A 20869-nucleotide genomic window follows, 5' to 3' on the forward strand; every position below is an offset into this window, starting at 1 on the left:
AACTAACGAGGGACACCGCCAAGGAGGCTGGGGCCCTCTGTGGTGTCCTCGCTACCCCAAGGGAAGCTCCTGAGGGTTAAACACTGGGATAAGGTGCAACTCCACAGAACTTCCTTGGATCCTCACTGCCACGCTGAGTGGGAGGGAGGCCTTGATCCTATTTTACCGATGAGGAAAGTAGGTTCAGAAATGTGTCCCTGCCTCGTGGGGGCCTCAGACCACACAGAGCCTGAGACTCCTCTGAGAGTGGGGAGCCTGGACCAGAAATTTCCTGAGGCCTCTCTGGGCCTGAGGATGGGCTGTTTATACCCTGTGCTGTGCTGGCCCGGGAGGTACAGCGAATGGGTCTGGTGGGGGCTCTGAGTGACCAGGTTCTGTCTGCCTCAAGCCTGGCTTCTTTCCTTGGAGAGACAGAGCCAAGGAAAACCAGTAACAGGCCCAGCGACACCTGTTTGGGGACAGAAGCCCAGAGACTCTGAGATGGGCGGAAGGAGGGAGTAGCAGCAAGAGTAAGGGAGAGGTGGGACTTCCCTGGTGGTCCAGTGGCTAAGATCCCACGATCCCAGTGCAGCAGGCCCGGGTTCGATCCCTGGTCAGGGAACTAGATCCCACGTGCCGCAAGTAAGAGTGCGCATGCCACAACTAAAGATCCCGCCTGCCAGCAAAGAAGATCCCGCACGCCACAGCTAAGACCCGGTGCAGCCAAATAAATAAATAAATATTTTTTAAAAATATGAGTAGGAGAGAGGGGGCGCTCAGAGGGGGAAGGGGGAGGGTACAGACGGCTTTGGAGGTAGAGGACAGGCTGGGGGGCGGTGTAGGGGGTGGGACTGGCTTATGGAGCTGGAGTCCCCTCCACTGGTGTCCTCGAAGGGAGCCCGCGCCAGCCTCCACCTTTTCCACCTCCATCCTCCATAGCAAGCATAACAAGCCCCGCCCCCCCACCTGCCCATCCCCTCTGCCCCACTGTCACCCCTACACCCTGCTCCCCCGAGGCCAGGGCCAAGCCCTCCCTCTGGACCCCTCCTACTCCCCTTCCCCTGGCCTTCCTGGGATCTTGCTCTGTCCAACCTTGCAGGGTCCCATGGGGGGCCTCCTGACCTTGGATCCAGCTTTGGGCAATGGGTGAGTCTTGAAGTCTTGGGGGTCTTACTGCAGACCTTGGGGACTCAGGTTTCTTTGGCCCCCATTGTCAGGAAGGTTCCCATCCCCTTTTCCTCCTTTTGTCTGGCTTCATGAGAGAAGACCAAGGGCCAAGGTACCTGGAGGTAACCTGCCCATTGTGTGTGGGGGCATACTCTTTGGTTTTCCCTCTCCCTGCAAGGAAGGCCCCCCAGAATCACAAAGCCTAGATAGTTAGGGTCACATGAGGTCAAGCCGCATCTTTAGAGCCCCATCTGTGCTCTCTGCAAGGCCCTTATCTATTTACACCCAACACAGTAGTGGGGGGTGGGGGCAGGGGGGCCCCTGAGCTGACTGTGTACAGTGACAACAGGGGCTGAGCCTGGGGAAGGGGGTCGTCCCCCAGGCAGACTATATTTGTCCATAAACACAGTGCACCCCAAGCCCCAGGGCAGAGGAGGGGCAGAGAAACCAGCCCAGCTGGAGCTCCTCTCCTTCTACCTCCCTGGGAGGGGGGCTCTCCCGGGCCCACCCCCTCCTCCTCACAGGCACGCTCTCTCTCCCAGCACCACCCCCCGAGTTGTTTCCACAGCAAGCTGGACTATGTTCTGTAAACTCCAGTCCCCTAGCCAGGTAGCCCCCAGCGACAGGACAGGTGTCAGGCCATCACTGCACCTGTGTGTATGGGGGCGGGGTAGAGACAAGGAAGGAGGCCAGGGGGAGCAAAGGCCCTTTGTCGGTCCATGTGATGTTGTTTGTCGCTCTTCCTGTCCCCTGGAGTGGTCAGGCTCCACCCTCCCCCCATGGGGTCCTGTGAGGGGTCTGGGCCCGTAGGTCTCCGGGACTCTATACGTGGCTTATGGATCTGGGGCCAATCTTTTAGCCTGAGGGTGCCCCTCATTGTTCTGGGCCTCTGGGGGAATGGTGGGGCAGTGGATGTCCCTCCCGGTGACTTGTTTTGCTGCACCACCACTTCCCCTTTGAGTTAATGATTGGTGGGGAGCCCTAGGGATGCCATTTCTTGATTCCCCTCAGCTTGGGCTGCCTAATAGGTCCTGAGTTTCCTAGAGCCCCGGTTGCTCAGCCAATAAGAGGCTGAGGCCTTGCCCCACCCTTTTGGGGCTATGCTCTTGTACATAAAGCCCGAGGCCCCGGGTGGATGGCCCAGTGGGTCCAGCCCAACCCGGTGCTGAGCTTTCTGTGACACAGCTGGTCCTGCTCTTTTTTCCAAGATGCTGTTTTGGCACAGCCAGCCGGAGCACCTGTGGCCCAGCCCCGGGGAACTGTACCCAGGGCCACCAAGCAGCTTGCTCAGGTAAGGGCCACATCCCCTTCCCACAGTCCCTGAGGAAGGCCCTGCTCTGAGTTGAGATGGACATGGCAGGGCCCTCTGTTTCAAGCGAAAGGTTATGGGCCTCCTGATCTTGAGTTCCTCTGGGGGTGGGGAAGTGGTCAAATGTACCTGGAGTTCAGTGGGTCCCAGGACATCTCAAAACATCCTGACCACCCACCCACTCAGGACACTTGTGGTGGGCATTCACTGGGTGTCAGGCAAGCCCTGAGGGTGCAAACAAGTAATTGATAGCAGATGTTTGCAAATGTTTGGTAGTATCTGGGATTGGTACCTTACGGGAGGTCTGCTGGAGGCCAGAGGAGCTGAACAGGGGCCCCTTAGGCCCTGGCTGCTGCAGGGGTGCCTGCTACAGCAAACTGTGGGCTCCCTGAAGGGAGAACCTGGCAGAAAGAGTCAAAGCCTCTTAGAGGATGGGGTGGACAGGGCAGAAAGCCAGCAGTGCCCTCCTCTCCCTGGCAGGGAGGCCTTGCCCTTGCCCTACCTGAAGCAGGAAGAGCCGCCCAACATCCCCCGTGCGGAACCGCCCTGCCCCGCCTTCCAGTACGTGCTCTGTGCAGCTACCTCGCCAGCTGTGAAGCAGCAGGAGGAGACCCTCACCTACCTGAACCAGGGTGAGCTGGGCCTGGGGAAGGAGAGGGGCTAGTGAGGCAGCAAGCTCTGGAGGCTGGGCCCAGGGCAGGCTGGGGGTGGCAGGCAGCATCTCTGCCCCTCAGAGTGGGGCTCACACATCCCCTTAATCTCTCCCAGGCCAGTCCTATGAGGTGAGGATGCTCTGCAACCCCAAACTGGGCGATGCCACCCAGGGGCCCCGGCTGCTGAAGGTAGGTGCATCCCTTCCAGAATTGGCAAAAGCTGGCTATGACTATCCCTCTGGGCAGGAAGCCAACGTCATCACTATGATGTCATTGTCAAGTAGAAGCCTCTCAAGTCTACCTTTCAATCTGACCTTCACAATAGCTCAGTGGTGGGCAGGAATTGTTGAGGAAACAGGCACAGTGAGGTTAAGTATTTTCTCAAGGACACAGAGCCAGTAAGTAGCAGAACCAGGACTTAGAAATACATTTACATAGCATTATTCACACACATGATTCCTTCTTTCTCAAAAAAAAAAAAAAAAGTATTTAGCTCCAATTCTTTGCCAGAAACTGTTCGATGAGCTAGAGATTCAGGGGTAAAGAGACAGATGTAGTTTCCTTCCTCAGGGGGCTTGCATTCTGCTGAGTGAGACAAACATGTAATTACACAAATTATTAATATATGCAATTACAATTTGATTTACAAATCGCAAACTGATAAGTGCAGTGAAGAAAAGAAATGGGTAGAGTGACTATGAGTGGGAAGGGATTAACTCCTCCACTTTACAGATGAGGAGACTGAGGCTCTAGGTTACTTCCTCAGTTTCACAGCTTGTGAGTGGCAGGTGGCATCTGGACACGGATCTAGTGATTCTAAGTCCTTCTGCCCCTGGAGGGTGGGAAGCAAGGTGGGGGAGAGGCTGGAAAGGTTGGCCTGCCCCAGGTGTGGGAACTGGTTCCCAAATGCCCAGGCACCCTCCTGTGCCCGCAGAGTGTGGTGCGTGTGGTTTTCCACGACCGGCGCCTGCAGTACACGGAGCAGCAGCAGCTGGATGGGTGGAGGTGGAGCCGGCCTGGGGACCGCATCCTGGACATAGGTGACTGGGGAGGTACCAGGGACCCTTTAGGGCTGCTTTCTGTCTTAGAGGCCCTTGTGGATGGGGAGGGCTGAGCCCGACTCCCTGCCTGCAACCCTGTGCCTGCAGATGTGCCACTGTCCGTGGGGGTGATAGAACCCCAAGTGCTACCCTCACAACTCAACACGGTGGAGTTTTACTGGGACCCGGCCAAGAGGACCTCCCTCTTTCTGCAGGTGAGTCTGAAGCTGAGACAGGGAGGAGGCTGGAGCTCAGATGTGGGTGGCAGCAGCCTAAGTGGGAAAGGAAGGTGATTTTGGGTGGTGATGGGGGGGGCGTGATAAGAATGAACCACTTCTAGAAACACCTTGAGGAAAAAAAGATGGATAAATGTTGATCGAGTCTCACCAAAGGCAAGGACTTGTTAAACATTAAGGCAATGGAAGAAATTACAAAACATAGGACAGAATTTAGCTTCATAAAAAGTAACGGTCTGGGGCTTCCCTGGTGGCGCAGTGGTTGAGAGTCCGCCTGCTGATGCAGGGGACACGGGTTCGTGCCCTGGTCCGGGAAGATCCCACATGCTGCGGAGCGGCTGGGCCCGTGAGCCATGGCCACTGAGCCTGCGCGTCCGGAGCCTGTGCTCTGCAACGGGAGACGCCACAACAGTGAGAGGCCCGCATACCGCATAAAAATAAATAAATACATTTAAAAAAAAAAAAAAAAAAAAAAAAAAAAAAAAAAAAAAAAAAAGTAACGGTCTGCAATACACAGGCAAAATTAAAAGGAGACATCAAATGGGAAAAATAGTTGCCACATATGACATATAATGTGTTATATAAAATGCTAATAACGCTAATAAAAATTATATATGTGTGTGTGTGTGTGTGTGTGTGTGTGTGTGTGTATATAACTGGCAAAGACTTTTAAAAAACTGTTATTGGTAAGGTTTGGAGAAACAGACACCCTCATATCCTGAGAATGCAAATTGGTGCACCCATTCTGTAGGTATGTGGCACGTGGGCAAATTTTATTAAATTTAATGTTCATACTCATTTACCCAGTAGTTCTGCTATCGCAGTGTTCAATAAGTACTCAGAGATATATTTACCAGCTATTCATGCCAGTGTCGCTTTATATATTAAAAGATTTTAAATAATCAGATGTCCATCAGAAGAGGATTGACTTTGAAATAAGTGTTTAGTACAGGTTTATAATGGAAATTGTGTAGCCATTAAAATGATGTCTCTGAGAAATATTTCATGACAAGAGAAACTGCTTTCCCATAAGTAAAGGCAGAATATAGACTTGTATTTAAAGTTTGATTTCTATTTTGTAAAAATAAAAGTGTGTGTGTATACAAAAGTTGTGGGTTTTTCTTTCCTTGCCCAGAGAAAAGAGAGGAAGAAACAATACTTGAATGTTAACAGTATTATCTCTGAGAGGTGGGGTGATGGGAAATGCTTGTATTCTTCTTTATACTTTTTCAGTGTTCTCCATATTTTCTATGCTGAAAGATTTCCTTTTATAATCGAACAATATTGTCAAAACTCACCTGTAAGTCCCTATTTTGAGTGTCCACTATAGTCTAAGCATCTGGACTTGGAGTCAGGTGGATGTGGCACAATTTCAGTTCCACCACTTCCTGGCATGGACCTTGCCCAGGTCACATGATCTCTGTGAGCCTCCGCTTCCCAACCTTTACCTGTTCTTCACAAGATTTTGGGAGGGCTACAGTGGGTGTGCAGGTCAGGAAGGCTTCCTGGAGTAGACTGCTAGATTTAGCAAATAAAATACAGGACACTCAGTTAAATTTGAATTTTAGCTAAAGAATTTTTTTTTTTTTTTAGTATCAGTATGTCCCATGCAATACTTGGGAATACTGATACTAAAAAATTATTTGTTTCTTATCAGAAATTCAGATTTAACTGGGCATCCTGTATCTTAACTGGCAACCCTACTCTGGAATGGGATGTATTGGCTCAGATGTGAGCAGAGAGAGCTTTCCCAGTAGAGAAAAAGCTATGCAGGTGTATTGAGGTGATGATTAGGCTGGATCGGTAGGTCAGTGGGTTCATTGATGGGGGAGAGAGAGCAGCCATGCAGAAAAGCTTGACTTGACTCTTTAAGATGCTTGAATGCCAGCCAGGGTCAGGGACTTTGCTTCTCATCTCATAACCCTGGGGAGCTGCTGAGGGATTTTGAACAAGGGAAAGAAACTAATAAAGTTATATTTTAAGAAGAAAGTAGATCTTAAATGATCTCACCACCAAAAAAAGGGTAATTATGTGATGGGGAGTTTCTGTGATGGAGGTGTTAGCAGCTAATGCTATGGTGGGTGGTAGTCATTTTCCAATATATAAATGTACCATATCAACACACTGCAAACCTTAAACATACACAATGTTATATGTCAAATATATCTCAGTAAAGCTGGAAAAAATTGTTCCCCTTAAAAAAAAAGTTATGCTTCAAGAATAGACACTGGTTGGGGGTGGGAAGTTGCTGTGATTAATGGCTGACAGGTGACAGACAGGTAACAGTTTTCAGGTGAGATCCCTTGAATGTGGGTGGGACCTGGAGTCACCCTTCTTTTCCACCTCAGGTTCACTGCATCAGCACTGAGTTCACTCCTAGGAAGAAAGGTGGAGAGAAAGGTGTTCCCTTCCGCCTTCAGATCGACACTTTCAAGCCCAGTGACAAGGAGCTTTCGCCAGAGCACCTGCATTCAGCTGGCTGCCTCATCAAGGTGTTTAAGGTACATGCAGCACGGGGGCCCTGTCCCCTCCCTCTCAGGGCTGTCACCCTGCCTTGCTGGCTGTGTGGATCTGGCTCTGCTTTGCGGTGGACCCTCAGCCTGCGGTTCCCCTCTTTGGGACTGTTTCATTCTCCGTGCACAGAGGGATGGGGCTTGGTCTCTTTCTCAGAGCCCCTCCTGTAATGAGAAGTGGGCAGGTAAAGAAGGCCTCTGAGGTTTTCTTGTCACCCTCCTGTAGCCCAAAGGAGCTGACCGGAAACTGAAAACTGACCGGGAGAAGATTGAGAAACAGCCCGTGCATGAGAGAGACAAGTATCAGACAGCCTGTGAGAGCACAGTCTTCATGGAGGTGTGTGTACTGGGTGTGGGGGCGGGAGGGGAGGTTTGGAGAAAAGATCCTCGTTGTATACGCTGGGAAACTGAGGCCTCAGGGGCTGCGACTGCTCCAGGATCGTCACAGCCTCCCAGTGATTCCACCTGTTTCCTGTGAGGACAAACTGCACTGCCTGTTGTTCAAGACTCCCAGGAGATGACGCCTTGCCGGCTGCCTCTCCTTGCCCTGCCGTGGCCGCCCCTCACTTCTGCTCCCTCTGCCTGGAGCACCTCCTTTCCTGCTGTAGCTCCTCCGGGAAGCCTTCCCCAAATCCCCCAAACAGAGCTGCAGGCTAGTTTACTCTCTTCTTTGTGTGGAAACTTGATCTACTTGTCAGGGACTCCTGGGGCAGGGGCCAAGTTTGGCCCAAGGCAGGCCAACAGCCACCACTGCCCACCGCCCCCACACACACCCGAATGTCCAGGCTAACCTCGCTGCTTGTCTACCTGCAGTGTTCACCGTGGCCAGAGCCCAGTTCGGGACCCCACCCGCCTCTGAGCCCTCTTGCTCTGACCTCCCCCAACTCCTGCAAGCTCCTGTCCGCGGAGAGGTGAGGCAGGACGAGCACCTTCTGTCAGCCCTTGGGGGTGAGAATGAAGAGAAGAGCCCCTCAGCCCAGGCAGCGGGGGAGGGGCCGGCCTGAGGGTGCAGCTGAGGCAGCTTCTGGGGAACACGTGGGTGACACCGGGACAGGCCTGGGGAAGGATGAGGGGGGCAGGAGACTGGCCGCACTGTTTCCCTGAGCCTGACTCCCTGCTCCCCACAGGCTCTGCTCCTCACCACCATTCGCCTTGGACACCTTGGGGGGCAGCCCAGCTCAGGTGAGTCTTTCCTTTCCACACTCCCACATCCCCTATTGCAAAGCCTTCTCAGCAGTGTCATCTCACTCTCCAGAATAGGGTGGCCCTGCCCCCTGGTGGGGAGATGTGGTATGGCCACAGATAGTCAAATGGTTCGCGGATGGCGCTGGGCACTTCCCTCCGGCAGGATGAGCCTCCCGTCTCAGACTTGGGACCTCCAAGGGCAGGGGCCATGTTTCCCCTCCACCTTGTTCTCAGTCCGTGGGTCCACGGTGTTATCTGGACCGCTATCTTTATACCTCAGGATCTGAACCCTGGAGCCTCCATCCTAGAGACACAGCAGTGGTTGCATCGGCACCGGTTCTCCAACTACTGTCGGTCGCTGGCCAATTTCACTGGTGAGGCTGGGGTCTGGTAGGGACCTGACCTGCAGGGGACTGAGGGCAGACAGTCGGGCAGGAAGCCTGTCTCTGTCCTGGCTTGCTGTGTGACCTTCAACTAACTTCTATGTAGAACTAAGGGTTGGCAAGCACACTATGCTGGCTAGGCTCCCTTCTCGCGTATTATCCCATACAATTTATACGCTACCCCTGAGGACAGGGCTCAGAGAGGTTAAATAACTTACCCAAGGACACACAGCTAGCAAGTGGCAGAGGTGGGATTTGAATCCAAGTCTGGTTCCCATGTCTGGGCATACCAGGGCTATTTGTAGACTAATGTTGGATTGTATCCCTACCACCCTTGATCCCAGGGCTCTCTTCCCCTAATCTAGCCCTGTCTGACTCTGCAGGCACTGATCTGCTGAAGCTTACCCGCCAGGACCTTATCCAGATCTGTGGAGCTGCCGACGGGATCCGCCTTTTCAATACTCTAAGAGCCAGGTGCTGGGCACTGCCAACCAGGGTCCCCTTCCCACTGTAGTGGCACTTACCAACTCAGCTGACACTCACGTTTCATAGACTGTTCAAGCCAAAGGCTCCTGAAAGACCACTTAGCCCCCACTTCTTTTTACAAAGGAAGAAACTCAGGCCCAAAGGACAGCGACCTGCCTGAGGTCACAGAGCAAGCAAGGCTAGCAGAATTGGGCTTAAAAGTTAGGCTCCTGTGACTTCTTTCTGTGGCCAGCCCATCTGCATCACTCAATTTCTGGGGACAGAGATGGATTCTTCTCATCTTCTCTCCCCTAGGGTCCAGCATTCACTAAATACCTAAGAAAAGTTTGGTGACCCCCCCCATCCCTAGAGACCTGGGAGGACGCAGGGTTTCTCCCAGGGATGGGGGCTAAAACCGGGACCTGTTAGTTCAGGTATGAATGTAGACTATTTTCCTGGCCCAGGCCCATCCGTCACCGGCTGACCTTATATGTCGCTCAGGAGGCCTCTAGGCAAGAGAACGAGGTTCCTAAGAACCCTGACTCAGGTGAGGTTCTGGCCTCTTCAGAGGACAAGAAACTCAGGTGTGGTTGCATGAAACCTCTTCTGGGCTGGGGAAGGGGTGATGCTCCACCATTCCTGGGACCCAGGATGCCCTTGGCATTCTCATCTTCCATGACTAGATCAGTCTTCTTTCAGGATGACTCCCTGGGTTTATTCCTCCATGCTCTATACTCTGACTCCATCTGATTCTGTCATTCTATCATACGGTGTCCCATCTCTTCTTTAAACTGGGGGTTCCTCTCAGCCTAGGCCTCCCCAAAGGTGAGGAATAGGAGGTGAAAGTGAAGAGGATTTGTAAGGTTTTTTCCTTCTCTACTCCTTCTCCCCTGACCCGGGCCCTCCCAATGAGCCTGTCGCCTTGTCTTCTCCTTTCTCCTGATATCTGGGGCTCCCTCTAGGCCGCAGCCCCCACTGACTCCTGCCCCTGTGCTGCCCACACCCCCAGGCTTTTATCAAGAGATCTCTCTGGATGAACTCAGTGCTGTAGAGCTCGTGGGGAAACTGGCTGAACTGCTGGCACTCCCAGCCAATCAGATCCATCGGCTCTTCCACCAGGGCCCTGGGGGCATCCTCATTCTCCTCAGTGACCAGGTAAATCAGCAGCGGTTCCTGCAAGGTCCCACAAAGGCCTGGATCATTCTTCCAACACCAGGCCCAGTCTCCCTCTCCCTGCCCTAGCTTATTCCGTTTGGTTCTAAGAACAGAATCGTCTTAGTGACCCCTCTCCCTTGCAGGTGGTTCAGAATCTTGAGGATGAGTCGTACTTTGTGGCTGTGGTGAAGAAAGGTAGGGCTTTTAGAGGGAGAGGCGTGTGTCTCACAGGCCCTAGAAAAGGTAAGATAGTTTATAATACTGCCTCCTAAATGAGATTAAAAGGCTCCTTGAAGGTGTGTTGCGGGTGCTGTGTCCCAATCAAGGGGTAAACATCTGCTCAACACCAGCTTTGTGTCAAAGGGACAGGGTCATACAGCTAAGAGACAGCCATTTATTGCTCAGGAAGAAGGAACTGAATAAACGCATTCTCATGAGGGAGACATGCCCTAGTTTCAGGGAGTTTATCAGAAGGGAAGGAAAGGCCTCTACCCCTCTTCCCGCACCGCGCCCCCCCCCACCGAGTCATACAAGTCAGAAGGGCAGGTGCTTGCTGGACACCACCTGGAGCAGAGCACTTCTGATCAGCTGGCTTGTGGTCCTGGGTGGTGGTTGGGGCCCATCTCATCCCGGTGGTGCCTTTTCTTTTTTTTTTTTTACTGCTTTCAGTGCAGAATCCAGATGGCTACTACCTGGTTCTGACCTAGGCCCAGGGGTGCCCTGCTGCAAGAGGAGGAGACTGGTGCCAGCCTGGTTCTCTGGGGTCCTGTGCTCACCAGAAGCCTTGTTAACATCCTCAGCTGCTTCACCAGGCTTCAGGTGAAGAGCCAGATCGTCATGTGTCCTACCCCTGGGGAGGAGACAAGCAGCCCCCAGGCTCACGTTTCTTTCTGCTCAACAGCAAGTTGTTGGAATCCCTGAGACACAGCCTTCCCTGCTGAGCTGAGCTGGCCAAGCCTGTGAGGCAAAAAAAACCCTGGCAATATGGACAGGAGCTTTCGCCCCAAGTAGTGCTGCTGGACATTATATATATATATTCAATGTGTTGTCCAATTCTCTTGGTGTTATGGTCCTCTTGGGGATATGTCCCCTGCTTAAACTTACAGACCAGGGCAAGGGACAGAGTCTGGGACAGAAATATAAATAAATCCGACTGGATTCTTTTCCCAATTAGTTTGGGCAAAAACTAACCACTAAAGCCTCCAAAAGATTATTCAACTATTAAATCATTTATTTAAAACTTCAGTTCTAGAGACTTGGGAATTACTATAGCTCTCTTCTTGAACAATGAGGCTATAGGGCTTTATTATTTTTTATTTAAGAAATGTAGTTGAATTAAAATTAATCTTTTAATTTTTAGGCCTTAACAAATCTTTCCGTACATTAAGGTAAATATAATTTCCTATGAATGTTTTTCAAAGTTCAAACTTTAATTTTGTGTTTCACTTTTAGGCCTATAATCTACCTGAGAGTGATTTTCTCTGTGTATGTTTTTCTGTGTAGAAAACCAATTTTATATTAAAGAACTTTAAAAAAAGATAAGTGATTTGGGGCCATATTTTATTCCACTCCTCTTTTTTCATCCCCTTCCCTCAAAATTTTTATTATGGAAAATTTCAAACATACTGAAAAGAGAAAACCCATTTGCATGCACTGGGAGATAGGCCAAGATGGCATTATGAATCATTTACCCCATTTATCATTTACTGATCATCTTTGTTGAGTCCAAAAACCTGGTGGCCTCTGGCTAGGGAAGGTAGGAAGGAGGATGGCTCTACACTGGCTGAATTAACAGGATTAAAGCACAGGGGAAGGAAAAGTCTGCTTATTGAAGTTCAAAGACCTCGAACTTGCCTCCCTCAAAAGCCAAGGCTGTCTCAATATGGACAAGGAAGCAGGCTTGCTTCCTTGCACCCCTGGAAGCGACTGTGGGACCCCGCTGGCCCCAGATGACCAATCCAGATTAGGCATTTAACTCATGCAGGATGAGCGGATTTCGAGTGAGGCCTCTGATTCCACAGGGCTCCCCAAAGGTGTTTCAGGGCACGGTAGATACCCTGAGATTTAAGTCGAGGTTGCTGATTTGGCTCCACTGCTCGTCTCCACCAAAAGGATAGGGACCAAAGGCACCAGCCTTTGTGCATCTCTTAACCTAGGAGCCTCTGGCACAGATCAGACACTGAAATATACTGAAATGAAGCGAATAAAAGCAGGTAACATGTGAGCGTTTACTATGTGCCACTCTTATCACTTTTAATCTTCACAACTCTAAAGCAGGGACTGTTATCCCCACTTTACCAACAAAGAACTGAGATAGAGGGGTTAACTGGCCAAGGTCACATGCAGTGAGTTTGTTTAACCATTACACCACTCCCTCACTCCTTCCTAGTCCAGGTAAGGGCAATGCTTTGCATAGATAAGGGACTCAGGTTGAATTGTTATTATCAAATTAAGACAAAAGTTTTTTAGAAACTCTGATTTATATTATGTCTTCTGTTTTTCTTAGAAGCAAGTGGAGTGCAGGGTATTAAATAAAGGCTATTGAAAAGGTACTAAATAAAGATTATTAAACAATTAATAAATAAATAAAGGGTACTCACTAAAGGATATTAAAAAAAAATAAGATGCCAAAAAGAAGCCCCTTCATTCAGCCTCAGGAGCCTTTACAGATCAAGGGTTCAAGGAAGTTAAGAATCACAGCTCCAAGTCAGGCTATTTCCGCAGTAAAATGAAAAGTCTTCACAGCTTATTTCCTTTAATTACATCATAAACCAAAAATTAGAACATACAGGAAACAATAATAGTTACATAACAATTTACTTTATATATTCATATATAAAAAAAACATTTTTTAAATTTTTTTTATTTTTTTAGTCCAAAGATTTTTAAAGCAAAAGGAATCCTCTACTGCCACCTTGGATTTTATTTATTTTAAATAACCCTCCCTCCCTCCCCCCATCCTCAAGCGCCAAAAGTATTGGGTGGAAACGCAGTCGCTTGGACAGCTAATGGAGGCTGGTGTTAAGTCACCACGTAGGGAACTGTGTTGGCCCCAGGGACCGGCTAAGTGTTGGGGCAGGCCTGGTGGAGAAACAAGCAAGCAGCAGCTCCCACACACTGAAGCTCTCACTCCAGAGCAGGCCGAATGGCTGGACAAGGCTTAGGCCAGACAGCAATGTTGGGGATCAGACCCTGCTAGTCAACCATCCTCTGCACTTTACCCCTTCCTCAGGGGAGTGGGGATGGAGGCGGGGCAGTGCAAAGGGCAAAACAGCCTGGTTTGAAGATAAAAATTGCTCCCGAAGCACCATTTACCCATCCATCTCTGTCCCCAAGTAGAGTCTGAAAGGCAGGGGTAGTCCTCACAGTTCTCTGAGCTCTGCACAGGCCCCGTCTCTCAGGTCTGTGCTCTCAGGGTCACTGGAAGGTGGGCAAAGGTGAGGAGAGCAGTTGGGAAATGACCGAGGCAGGTTACTTGGAAACAATTCCTGGGAGGAAAAAGGAGGCCGCCAGAATGGGAGGCATCTGAAGGGTGATCATAAAACAGGAATGGAGAAAGGCAAAATTAAGAAAGCCTTTCTCTCCCTGTAGTAACCCTTCGGACTGGGTAGTCACAGATCCTCAGGGGCCAGCTCTGAGAGCTGCAGCATGATGAGAAAAAAACCCCACAAGCATCTTATGATGAGCCCCATCTCATGGATCTTATATATGTTAGAGGTTAGTGTATAATTTGGGGGTAGCGTGAGGAGGGGAGTAAGAGAAGAAATCTCAGGTTCACCTCTTCCTGTACTTACTAGAAATTAACAGTCATAAGAGAAGCACAGATAAGAAATTATTTTTAAGGGAAGGAAAAAACCGATGTAAACCCAGAAAAGTAGCAGCAAAGGTTTCACTTATTACAGATCTATTATATAGCACTAGGGAAGAAAATCATTCAAGTCTTTAGGGGGAAAAGGTAAAGTAATTAATCAAACCATGCCAGTTAGAGACTCCTTTTCAAGTTAGGATTTTCTAAGACTTTAGGTTCTCATTCGCTAGTGCCATAAAAAAAAGAAAACACAAAATAGAATAATGACTTCAGGGGCTGAGAAGGGTTAGGCTAAGGTAAGAAACACATACATGTATGTGAGCAGCAGTGTAGTACAGATTTGAATGAATAACAACAAGTAGTATAAGAGACAGTGACAAGCTAAAACTTAGTGGGGTAAATCTTTCTTCATCCACTTTAATTAAAAAAAAGAAAAAAAATCACTTCAAAGATTTCCCTGGGTTCTTGGGGATATGGCAGAAGAGAACAGGTATGTGTCTGAACACCTCTCTTCTCTTATCTCTCCCTGGGGTGGGGATTCTCATTTACTGCCTACTTGCTCTTGCCCTGGTGAAAATCATGCCCAGAAGCCGATGGGAAGCACTGGTGGTGTTCAGTGGTGCCAATCGCCATCTGGATGACACTGGTTTGGTGTGTAGAAAGCAGAAGCCCTCCTTGCCACTAAGAAGGGCATGGAGTTCATTACATGGAGAGGAAAGTAAACCTACTCACATGTGAGGCAGCTGTTGCTACATATTCAGGACAGATGTTTGTACCCCAGTTCCAGAAATGATTCTCTCCTCTACTTTGAATGTCAACTACCATTTCCCCACCCCAATTCTTCAAAACAAGACACTGAAAAACACAGAAAATAAACAATGTCAATTGATATAGTTTTGGCTGTTCATGGTTCTTTTTCCTAAAAGGGCAGTGAACTACCCTGGCTGAGGAAGCATTGAGTCTCAACACCTATGAACCAACCTCTCTACTAAGGGGTTACTCAACAAACACAGAAGGCAGAGACGGAGGAAGCGCATTATGGAATTTTCTTAACACACACGTGATTTTGTCCAACAATTTTTTTCTCTGCTGAAAATTAAGGGTAACTCTCTTGGGCTCCAAAGATTCACTCAGACTCAGCTGAGAAGGTCTTACTGACTTTCCAAAGGATCAAAGGCTTCAGAGATGTAGAACTGATGTTCTTAAGAATAAAAATGGGCAAAATAGGTAGACTTGCCTTGGGAGGGCACTGGGGGGGGTGTGTGTGTGGTGGGGGCGGTGCTGCAGAAGCCCTTCACGCAGAAAACGCCCTTGCCTCAAATGGTAGTTTCTGGTAGGTAGAAAGTTTGTCCCAAATGAGAGGGCAAGGTTAAAGCAGCACATTCTTTGCTGGAGAACCAAGATGTTAAGTCTGGGCATCTGGATATAGCAAATATAAGCCAAATTTTATTCCCAAATTACCTGGGTTAATTATACCCTATCGACATGGTTGTATACAGCTCTCTGTATCTTCCAATCTTACAATTAAAATTTATGAGAGAAATAAAGGTGAGGAGAGGCTGAGACTATTAATTCCCCTCACCCTCCTGACACTTTAGCATTCTTTGGTCCAAGATCATTGTAAGCGGGAGCCTCAAGACCTCCAATGAAACATCCTACATGTCTTCTCAAACAAGACTTGACTAATTCACATGGCCTGGATTTGAGGTGGTTAAAAATCCTAGAACTGGTGGGCAGACAGAGAAGGCAATCTTTGTATAAAATGTTCCGGAAGCTCAGAGCATACCACTGAAAGAGTCTGTCAGCCAGGATGCACAACAAGGATAGAAATCTAACCTTAAATCATGTACACAAGGAGGGAAAAAGCAGAACAGTCCAATTTTCTTTAAACCCTTCCTCTCTCACTAGTGGCAACTGTCATAAGCAATCTGACTTTCAATAAACATTAAATGGACAAGGGTCCACCATGATCAAGTGTTCCTCCCCTCTAAACAATACAGTCACCAAGGATACGCTGCCCACAGGCAGGCAGGAAACCACCTCTTCTTTCCAGGGACACTCTCACACTTCCTAACAACTTCAAACCAAGACAGGTTCCAACTCATACTTTGTTTAGCCCCCCCATGGCATTAGTGGGTTATCAGACCAGTAACAATGCATTTTACAAGGCAATTGGAAGAAATAAAAGAACTTGACTGCTATATAGCATTGTAGCTATACTGAACCATTCAAACAGCTTGGAAAGCCCAAAATAAAGCATCATAAAAATATTTACCAGGTTGCCCTCTAAAATGTGATATAAGGCATATGAAAAATTTCTGACTTATATGTCTGCTAAATCAACTTAATGCATGTGGAAATTTATAAAAACCACTTAATCTGAAATACCTTTACATCCACTAAAGAGCAGAATAGGAGGAGAAAACATTTTTTTACATAAAGCACGATGTGCTTTCACATTCCAAATATTGGAAAAAGGATGAGGGCAGATTCTCTTACTCCTCATATCTAACAGTTTGATTTCAAATCCAGTAAGCAAACATCAAAGATCACCCAGTGAAAAATGGCCTGAGCTACATGACAGTTACTGAATTCAAGGCTGCCCAGGATAGTTTGCCCAGATCAGGACAAGGATCCAAAGAGGAAGCTAAACTGAAGACACGAGAATAAATTAGCAGCATTGCTGGGAGTGAGATGGAAGCTTTCCAAATAGAGGGCAAGGATGGGTATAGAAAGGACATACAAGAAGTCAATGCAAAAAAAAAAGCTGGAATCATCACCTATTGATGGGGCCAATAAAGATACTGATGATGCTAAAAAATGTAAGGGGAAAAGGCTGCTTAGGAAAGAGATGATCCAGATGCATAATAACTTTGAGGGCACCTTCTTACTTATCCCAAATCTCTTCTCTCTGTTCGCTCTGTATTTTTTTTTTTTTTTTATTTTGAAGGCATATTGTGGAGTGGCTCTGGAGTCAGACAAATGGACCAATAAGTTTTTCCTAAAGAAGAGTTTCTCCTACATCAGTAAAGCCTTATTGGATTTTCAAGAGTGTCCCTGAAGATGAGACAGGAAATACTATGTTCAGATGGCAGGGCCCTTCCACCTGACCAAAACTTACCATGTTCTGTGTTCTCGAAGTCCTGGTACATTTCATCAGCTGACATAGGTTTTAGATTGGCATAAAAAATACATGTCCTTCCAAGCTTGGTGGGCCAGAAGTTCGCTTCAGAAAGGAACAAGGTTCCTGCCTGACCACATACATGCCAGTGCTGCACACTCCAGGGCCTTTATTCCCTCTCTTGACTCTGTTCTTGGCCCAGACAGGCAGGGCTCACCTCCACACGGACCTGCACATGGGTACACTCTTTGAGAACAGAAACAGCATTTCTAAGACCTTCATGTACTGGTGAATAGGGTTTTTTAAATAAAGAAGTACCTCAAGAGCTTCAACTATTGGGAAATTCGAATCCACACTCACTAATAAATCAGGATTTTGTTCAGACACTATTTTTTTTTTTAAACTTGTACGTTAGAGCACCTACACCCTAAATATTCTTCTTTTTAGTTTTATTTGAGTGAGGACCCAGGGATCTGAATATTATCAACCACATCTGGAAGTGTGTGTGCACGTGTGTGTATCTGTATATGTGGGGTATAGCCAGGAGAGTGGGTCTCACTTTAAAAAGTATATTCCTTATATGGTAATCTGAAAAGAGGATAAGGGAAGGGAAATGAAAAACACACATAATCTGAGCTTAAAAGGGCACAATAATAAAATGGGATTTAAAATAAATTAAGTGCTAAATAGTGGTGGATAGTACAGATTCCTAGGACCTTTTCAACTGATTGCTTGTGGAAAAACAAATCACACTTTATTCTTACGTATGCTGGTAGAACCAGCACCTACGAGCATTAAAACAAGCCTGATAACAGCCTGGATCATGCAGAGGATGACCTAAGATTATAGTGGACTGCACATTAATGCCCTAAAAGACAAAAAGTCACCCTACTAAAAATCACGCAAGGTCTCTAACCTTGATATTTAGAAGTCTACTTCTCGTGCTTCAGAAACTCATTTTATTTCCCTCAGCCTCCGTGATTTTTCTTTTTTCTTTTTTTAGTAGGGGGAGCTTCTTCTTTGACTCTGAGTCACAGGCACTAAATTCCCTGCCCTCAGCTCTGGTGACCAGGCTGGGAAGAGACACTGAACCCCCTACTTCCTCCCAATGTTCTCTTTCTGCTGCCCCAATGCCTTCACCTGGCTACTATAGTATTTCATTCACAGAAACTCTGGAGCACAAGAGAGATATGGCTGACAGGTTCTGGTCCTTTGAGGCTCCAACATTAGATATGATACCATCAACACTGACATACAGTTGACCAGCTGTGATAGGGTCATTCTTGAACCCCTGATAGGCTGAAATGGGGGGGGGGGAAGAGAAACTACCCGGCTCAACTGCACAACTCCTCTAGCAGCATTCCTGCTAAAGCAGAACAAACCTCAGAGACACAAATCTTAGATGCCACTGATCACACCTAGATTTCGGTGAATACACAAAACATCTGAGCTTGGGTGGCGGCAGCTTTCAGGTTCAGTTTTGGGATTTGCCATTCCACCGTTTCCTAATAATGCATTTCTCTCTCCTCATTAAGTCAGATGGAAGGAAAAATGTGCAGGGGGAATACCGGGCGTATCATGCATATTATCATTTATCACAAGATATAACAGAAACCAAAAGGCAAAGTTTGTTTTCATCAAAATAGTCTTAGCTCAATTTCTTCTCAGAATTTTTCTTGCTTTTGTTATAGTTTCCCTTTAGACTGGCAAAGATTCAGGCAGGGTCCCCTAATGGTAAAATTTAGAATTAAAAAAATATTTATTGATAATGTCTCTTTTAAAAATGTTTGGTAACCCCAACTAATCATCCAAAATGCAAACTGTAAACATAACAACAGCAAAGGAGTAACAAGTGTGAGTAAGCAGACTATGCACAGATGACAGACTGAGCAGGAGTGCAGGAGGGAGCAACAGAGAATGAAAGACAGGTACACAGTGTGCTACAGAAAGTGACAATTTGAGTGAATACGTCATCACTGCTGGACCACAGCGATTTCAATGCAACCATTTAGGAAACCTCTGGGCCAAATACTAAAACACAGGAGGAGGAATGGACAAGCCTTCTTTGTGAGCACGCTCGGCATGTTGGCATGGGAACAAGGAAGCACAGAAGCTCTGCAGTCATCTCACAATGGATGGCTACCATTGATAGGATGCAAAGAAATCTTCTCTCTGGTCCCTGGATACAACATGTATTGTTTTTCTATGCTTTCCTTGACCCTGGAGGACTGCAGCTGCTGTTCCAAAACTGCCAAAGAAACCCCTTAACAAAATAAAGAAACCACAGTAGCGGTAACACTGGGTTTGCTGGAATGCCCCCTTCCGTCTACCTTGCTTCTGCTTCTCTTCTGGGCACATCCAACAGGAATGGTTAAGTTTTACCAATCCACATGATAAAGCCAGCACAAACCCAATCCCCTGGTCACAGAGACAGAGTGGGTGGGGGTGAGAGTGGGTATGCGTATGTATGTGTGGCTCTGGGGATCTGGACGCTGCCCTCACTTTGTAACCTTTGCCCGGAACACTGGGGTCGCTTCCAATGGAGATCCATGGTAACTCTAGAAGTGTCATTAAATACTCAGTTCACCAAGGCTGGCCACCTCCACTGTCATAGGATGATGCAACATCTGCAGAAGCGCTGTCTGCTGCCCCCTACTGATGGGGGTGGAGTGACAGGTGCGAAGTAGGCGTGGACTTTAATATTGGGTAAATGGGTCTGAAACAAGACAGAAACATTACTAAGAGAGAGGGCTTAAACAGAAAGAGCAATGTTGCTTTTCAGAAAAACCACTGAGGGACTGAGTGTACATGAGGGCAGGGCAGAAGCTGAGCACAGACGGGATGTTGAGAGCCCTGGGTTCTACTTTGTACCATCCCATGTTATTCTAAAAGACCAAAAAAGCTCACATAACTTTAGTAACTGCTTCCATAATAATAAAACTGGGGAAAAAATTCATGCTAATCTCTTAACCTGTCCCAAAGGGGTTCCCAGAGCTGGAAGAAATTATATAAGCTTAAAAACTTAATTTTTTCCAAGCCATTATGGACAATGTTTCTTCTGATATTTAAAAAAAACCTCATTATCCTCTTTTAACAACATGCTTCTAATTTTTACTACATAGTTTCTAAATTCCTACTATGTTCAAGGCACTGCGCTAGTTATGTAAAAGGGCTGCAAAGATGGTCAAGATGGAGATCCTGCTTTTAGGGGACTTATAGTCTAGACATGCACATAAATAGCTAAATTAGAGTGTCAAACTGCTAAGTGACTCTTGAGGATTCAGAGGTGGAAGAGACTCCTGACAGCCAGGCAGGTCCAAAAACCCTAATGTACGTAGGCCATAGAAGACGCTCTGGTTGACCTGTGGCTCTCCTCCTCTTTTGGTGTTGAAGAGATATGGGTACAAGGCCTCCCCATTGCAGTTATGTTCTCAGTCCTCTAGGTCTGAAGGGAGAGGCGGAACTGAGGTCAACTGGAACTCAAGATGAAGTGTGCTGCTCCTTTATGCACTCAGATGCCGTAAGGCCAACATGGATATTTTTAAAGGTTGATTGTAAGGGCCAAATTAACACAGTGCCTTTCCCACAACAGGCGTCAGGCAGATGTTCCAATAAATGTCTGTTGAGCTGAATAATCCAACATATAGAGTCATCCAGTCTTTTATAAGCTCCTTGCTGGCAATCTGTCTTTTAGTCATTTGGCTATACATGGGTCTCTCTATTATGAAGGATGGGGCAAAAGGAAAAGGTAAAAAACTACGTGATCCATTTGTTGCCTTAAAAAAATATGAACCGCAGCAAAACACTTTGATATGAAAGGAAATACAAATTAAAATTTTAAATCCCATTTAACTA

General features: G+C 47.5%; 2 protein-coding genes across 7 annotated transcripts in view; one reads left to right on the forward strand and one right to left on the reverse strand.

Annotated features, from left to right (window-relative positions):
* The first annotated feature begins 2306 nt into the window (after nucleotides 1-2306).
* On the forward strand, nucleotides 2307-12520 carry LOC116745716 (transcription factor CP2-like protein 1). Of its 4 annotated transcripts, none has more exons than XM_032616715.1 (15): nucleotides 2307-2437; nucleotides 2936-3087; nucleotides 3224-3297; nucleotides 4043-4148; nucleotides 4257-4363; nucleotides 6733-6885; nucleotides 7124-7234; nucleotides 7711-7808; nucleotides 8025-8079; nucleotides 8363-8456; nucleotides 8849-8939; nucleotides 9395-9477; nucleotides 9940-10085; nucleotides 10229-10328; nucleotides 10755-12520. In XM_032616715.1, the coding sequence occupies exons 1-15, from the start codon at nucleotides 2355-2357 to the stop codon at nucleotides 10790-10792; spliced, it is 1491 nt and encodes a 496-aa protein (XP_032472606.1). In that variant the 5' UTR covers nucleotides 2307-2354; the 3' UTR covers nucleotides 10793-12520. The 4 variants fall into 4 exon arrangements, with proteins under 4 accessions (XP_032472606.1, XP_032472608.1, XP_032472604.1 ...); XM_032616717.1 differs by having other exon boundaries at nucleotides 10229-10280; XM_032616713.1 differs by having other exon boundaries at nucleotides 10229-10280; nucleotides 10760-12520.
* Nucleotides 12521-12823: 303 nt separating this feature from the next.
* The window catches only part of FBXL20 (F-box and leucine rich repeat protein 20), a 118265-nt gene continuing 110219 nt past the window's right edge, over nucleotides 12824-20869 (reverse strand). For all 3 annotated transcript variants that reach the window (XM_032617910.1, XM_032617908.1, XM_032617909.1), the window contains one exon: nucleotides 12824-19730. In XM_032617910.1, coding sequence (XP_032473801.1) covers nucleotides 19623-19730 — 108 coding nt within the window. In that variant the 3' untranslated portion in view covers nucleotides 12824-19622. The remainder of the gene's footprint in view (nucleotides 19731-20869) is intronic.

This window comes from Phocoena sinus, chromosome 20 (assembly GCF_008692025.1).
Source record: "Phocoena sinus isolate mPhoSin1 chromosome 20, mPhoSin1.pri, whole genome shotgun sequence".
NCBI classification, from domain to species: Eukaryota; Metazoa; Chordata; class Mammalia; order Artiodactyla; family Phocoenidae; genus Phocoena; species Phocoena sinus.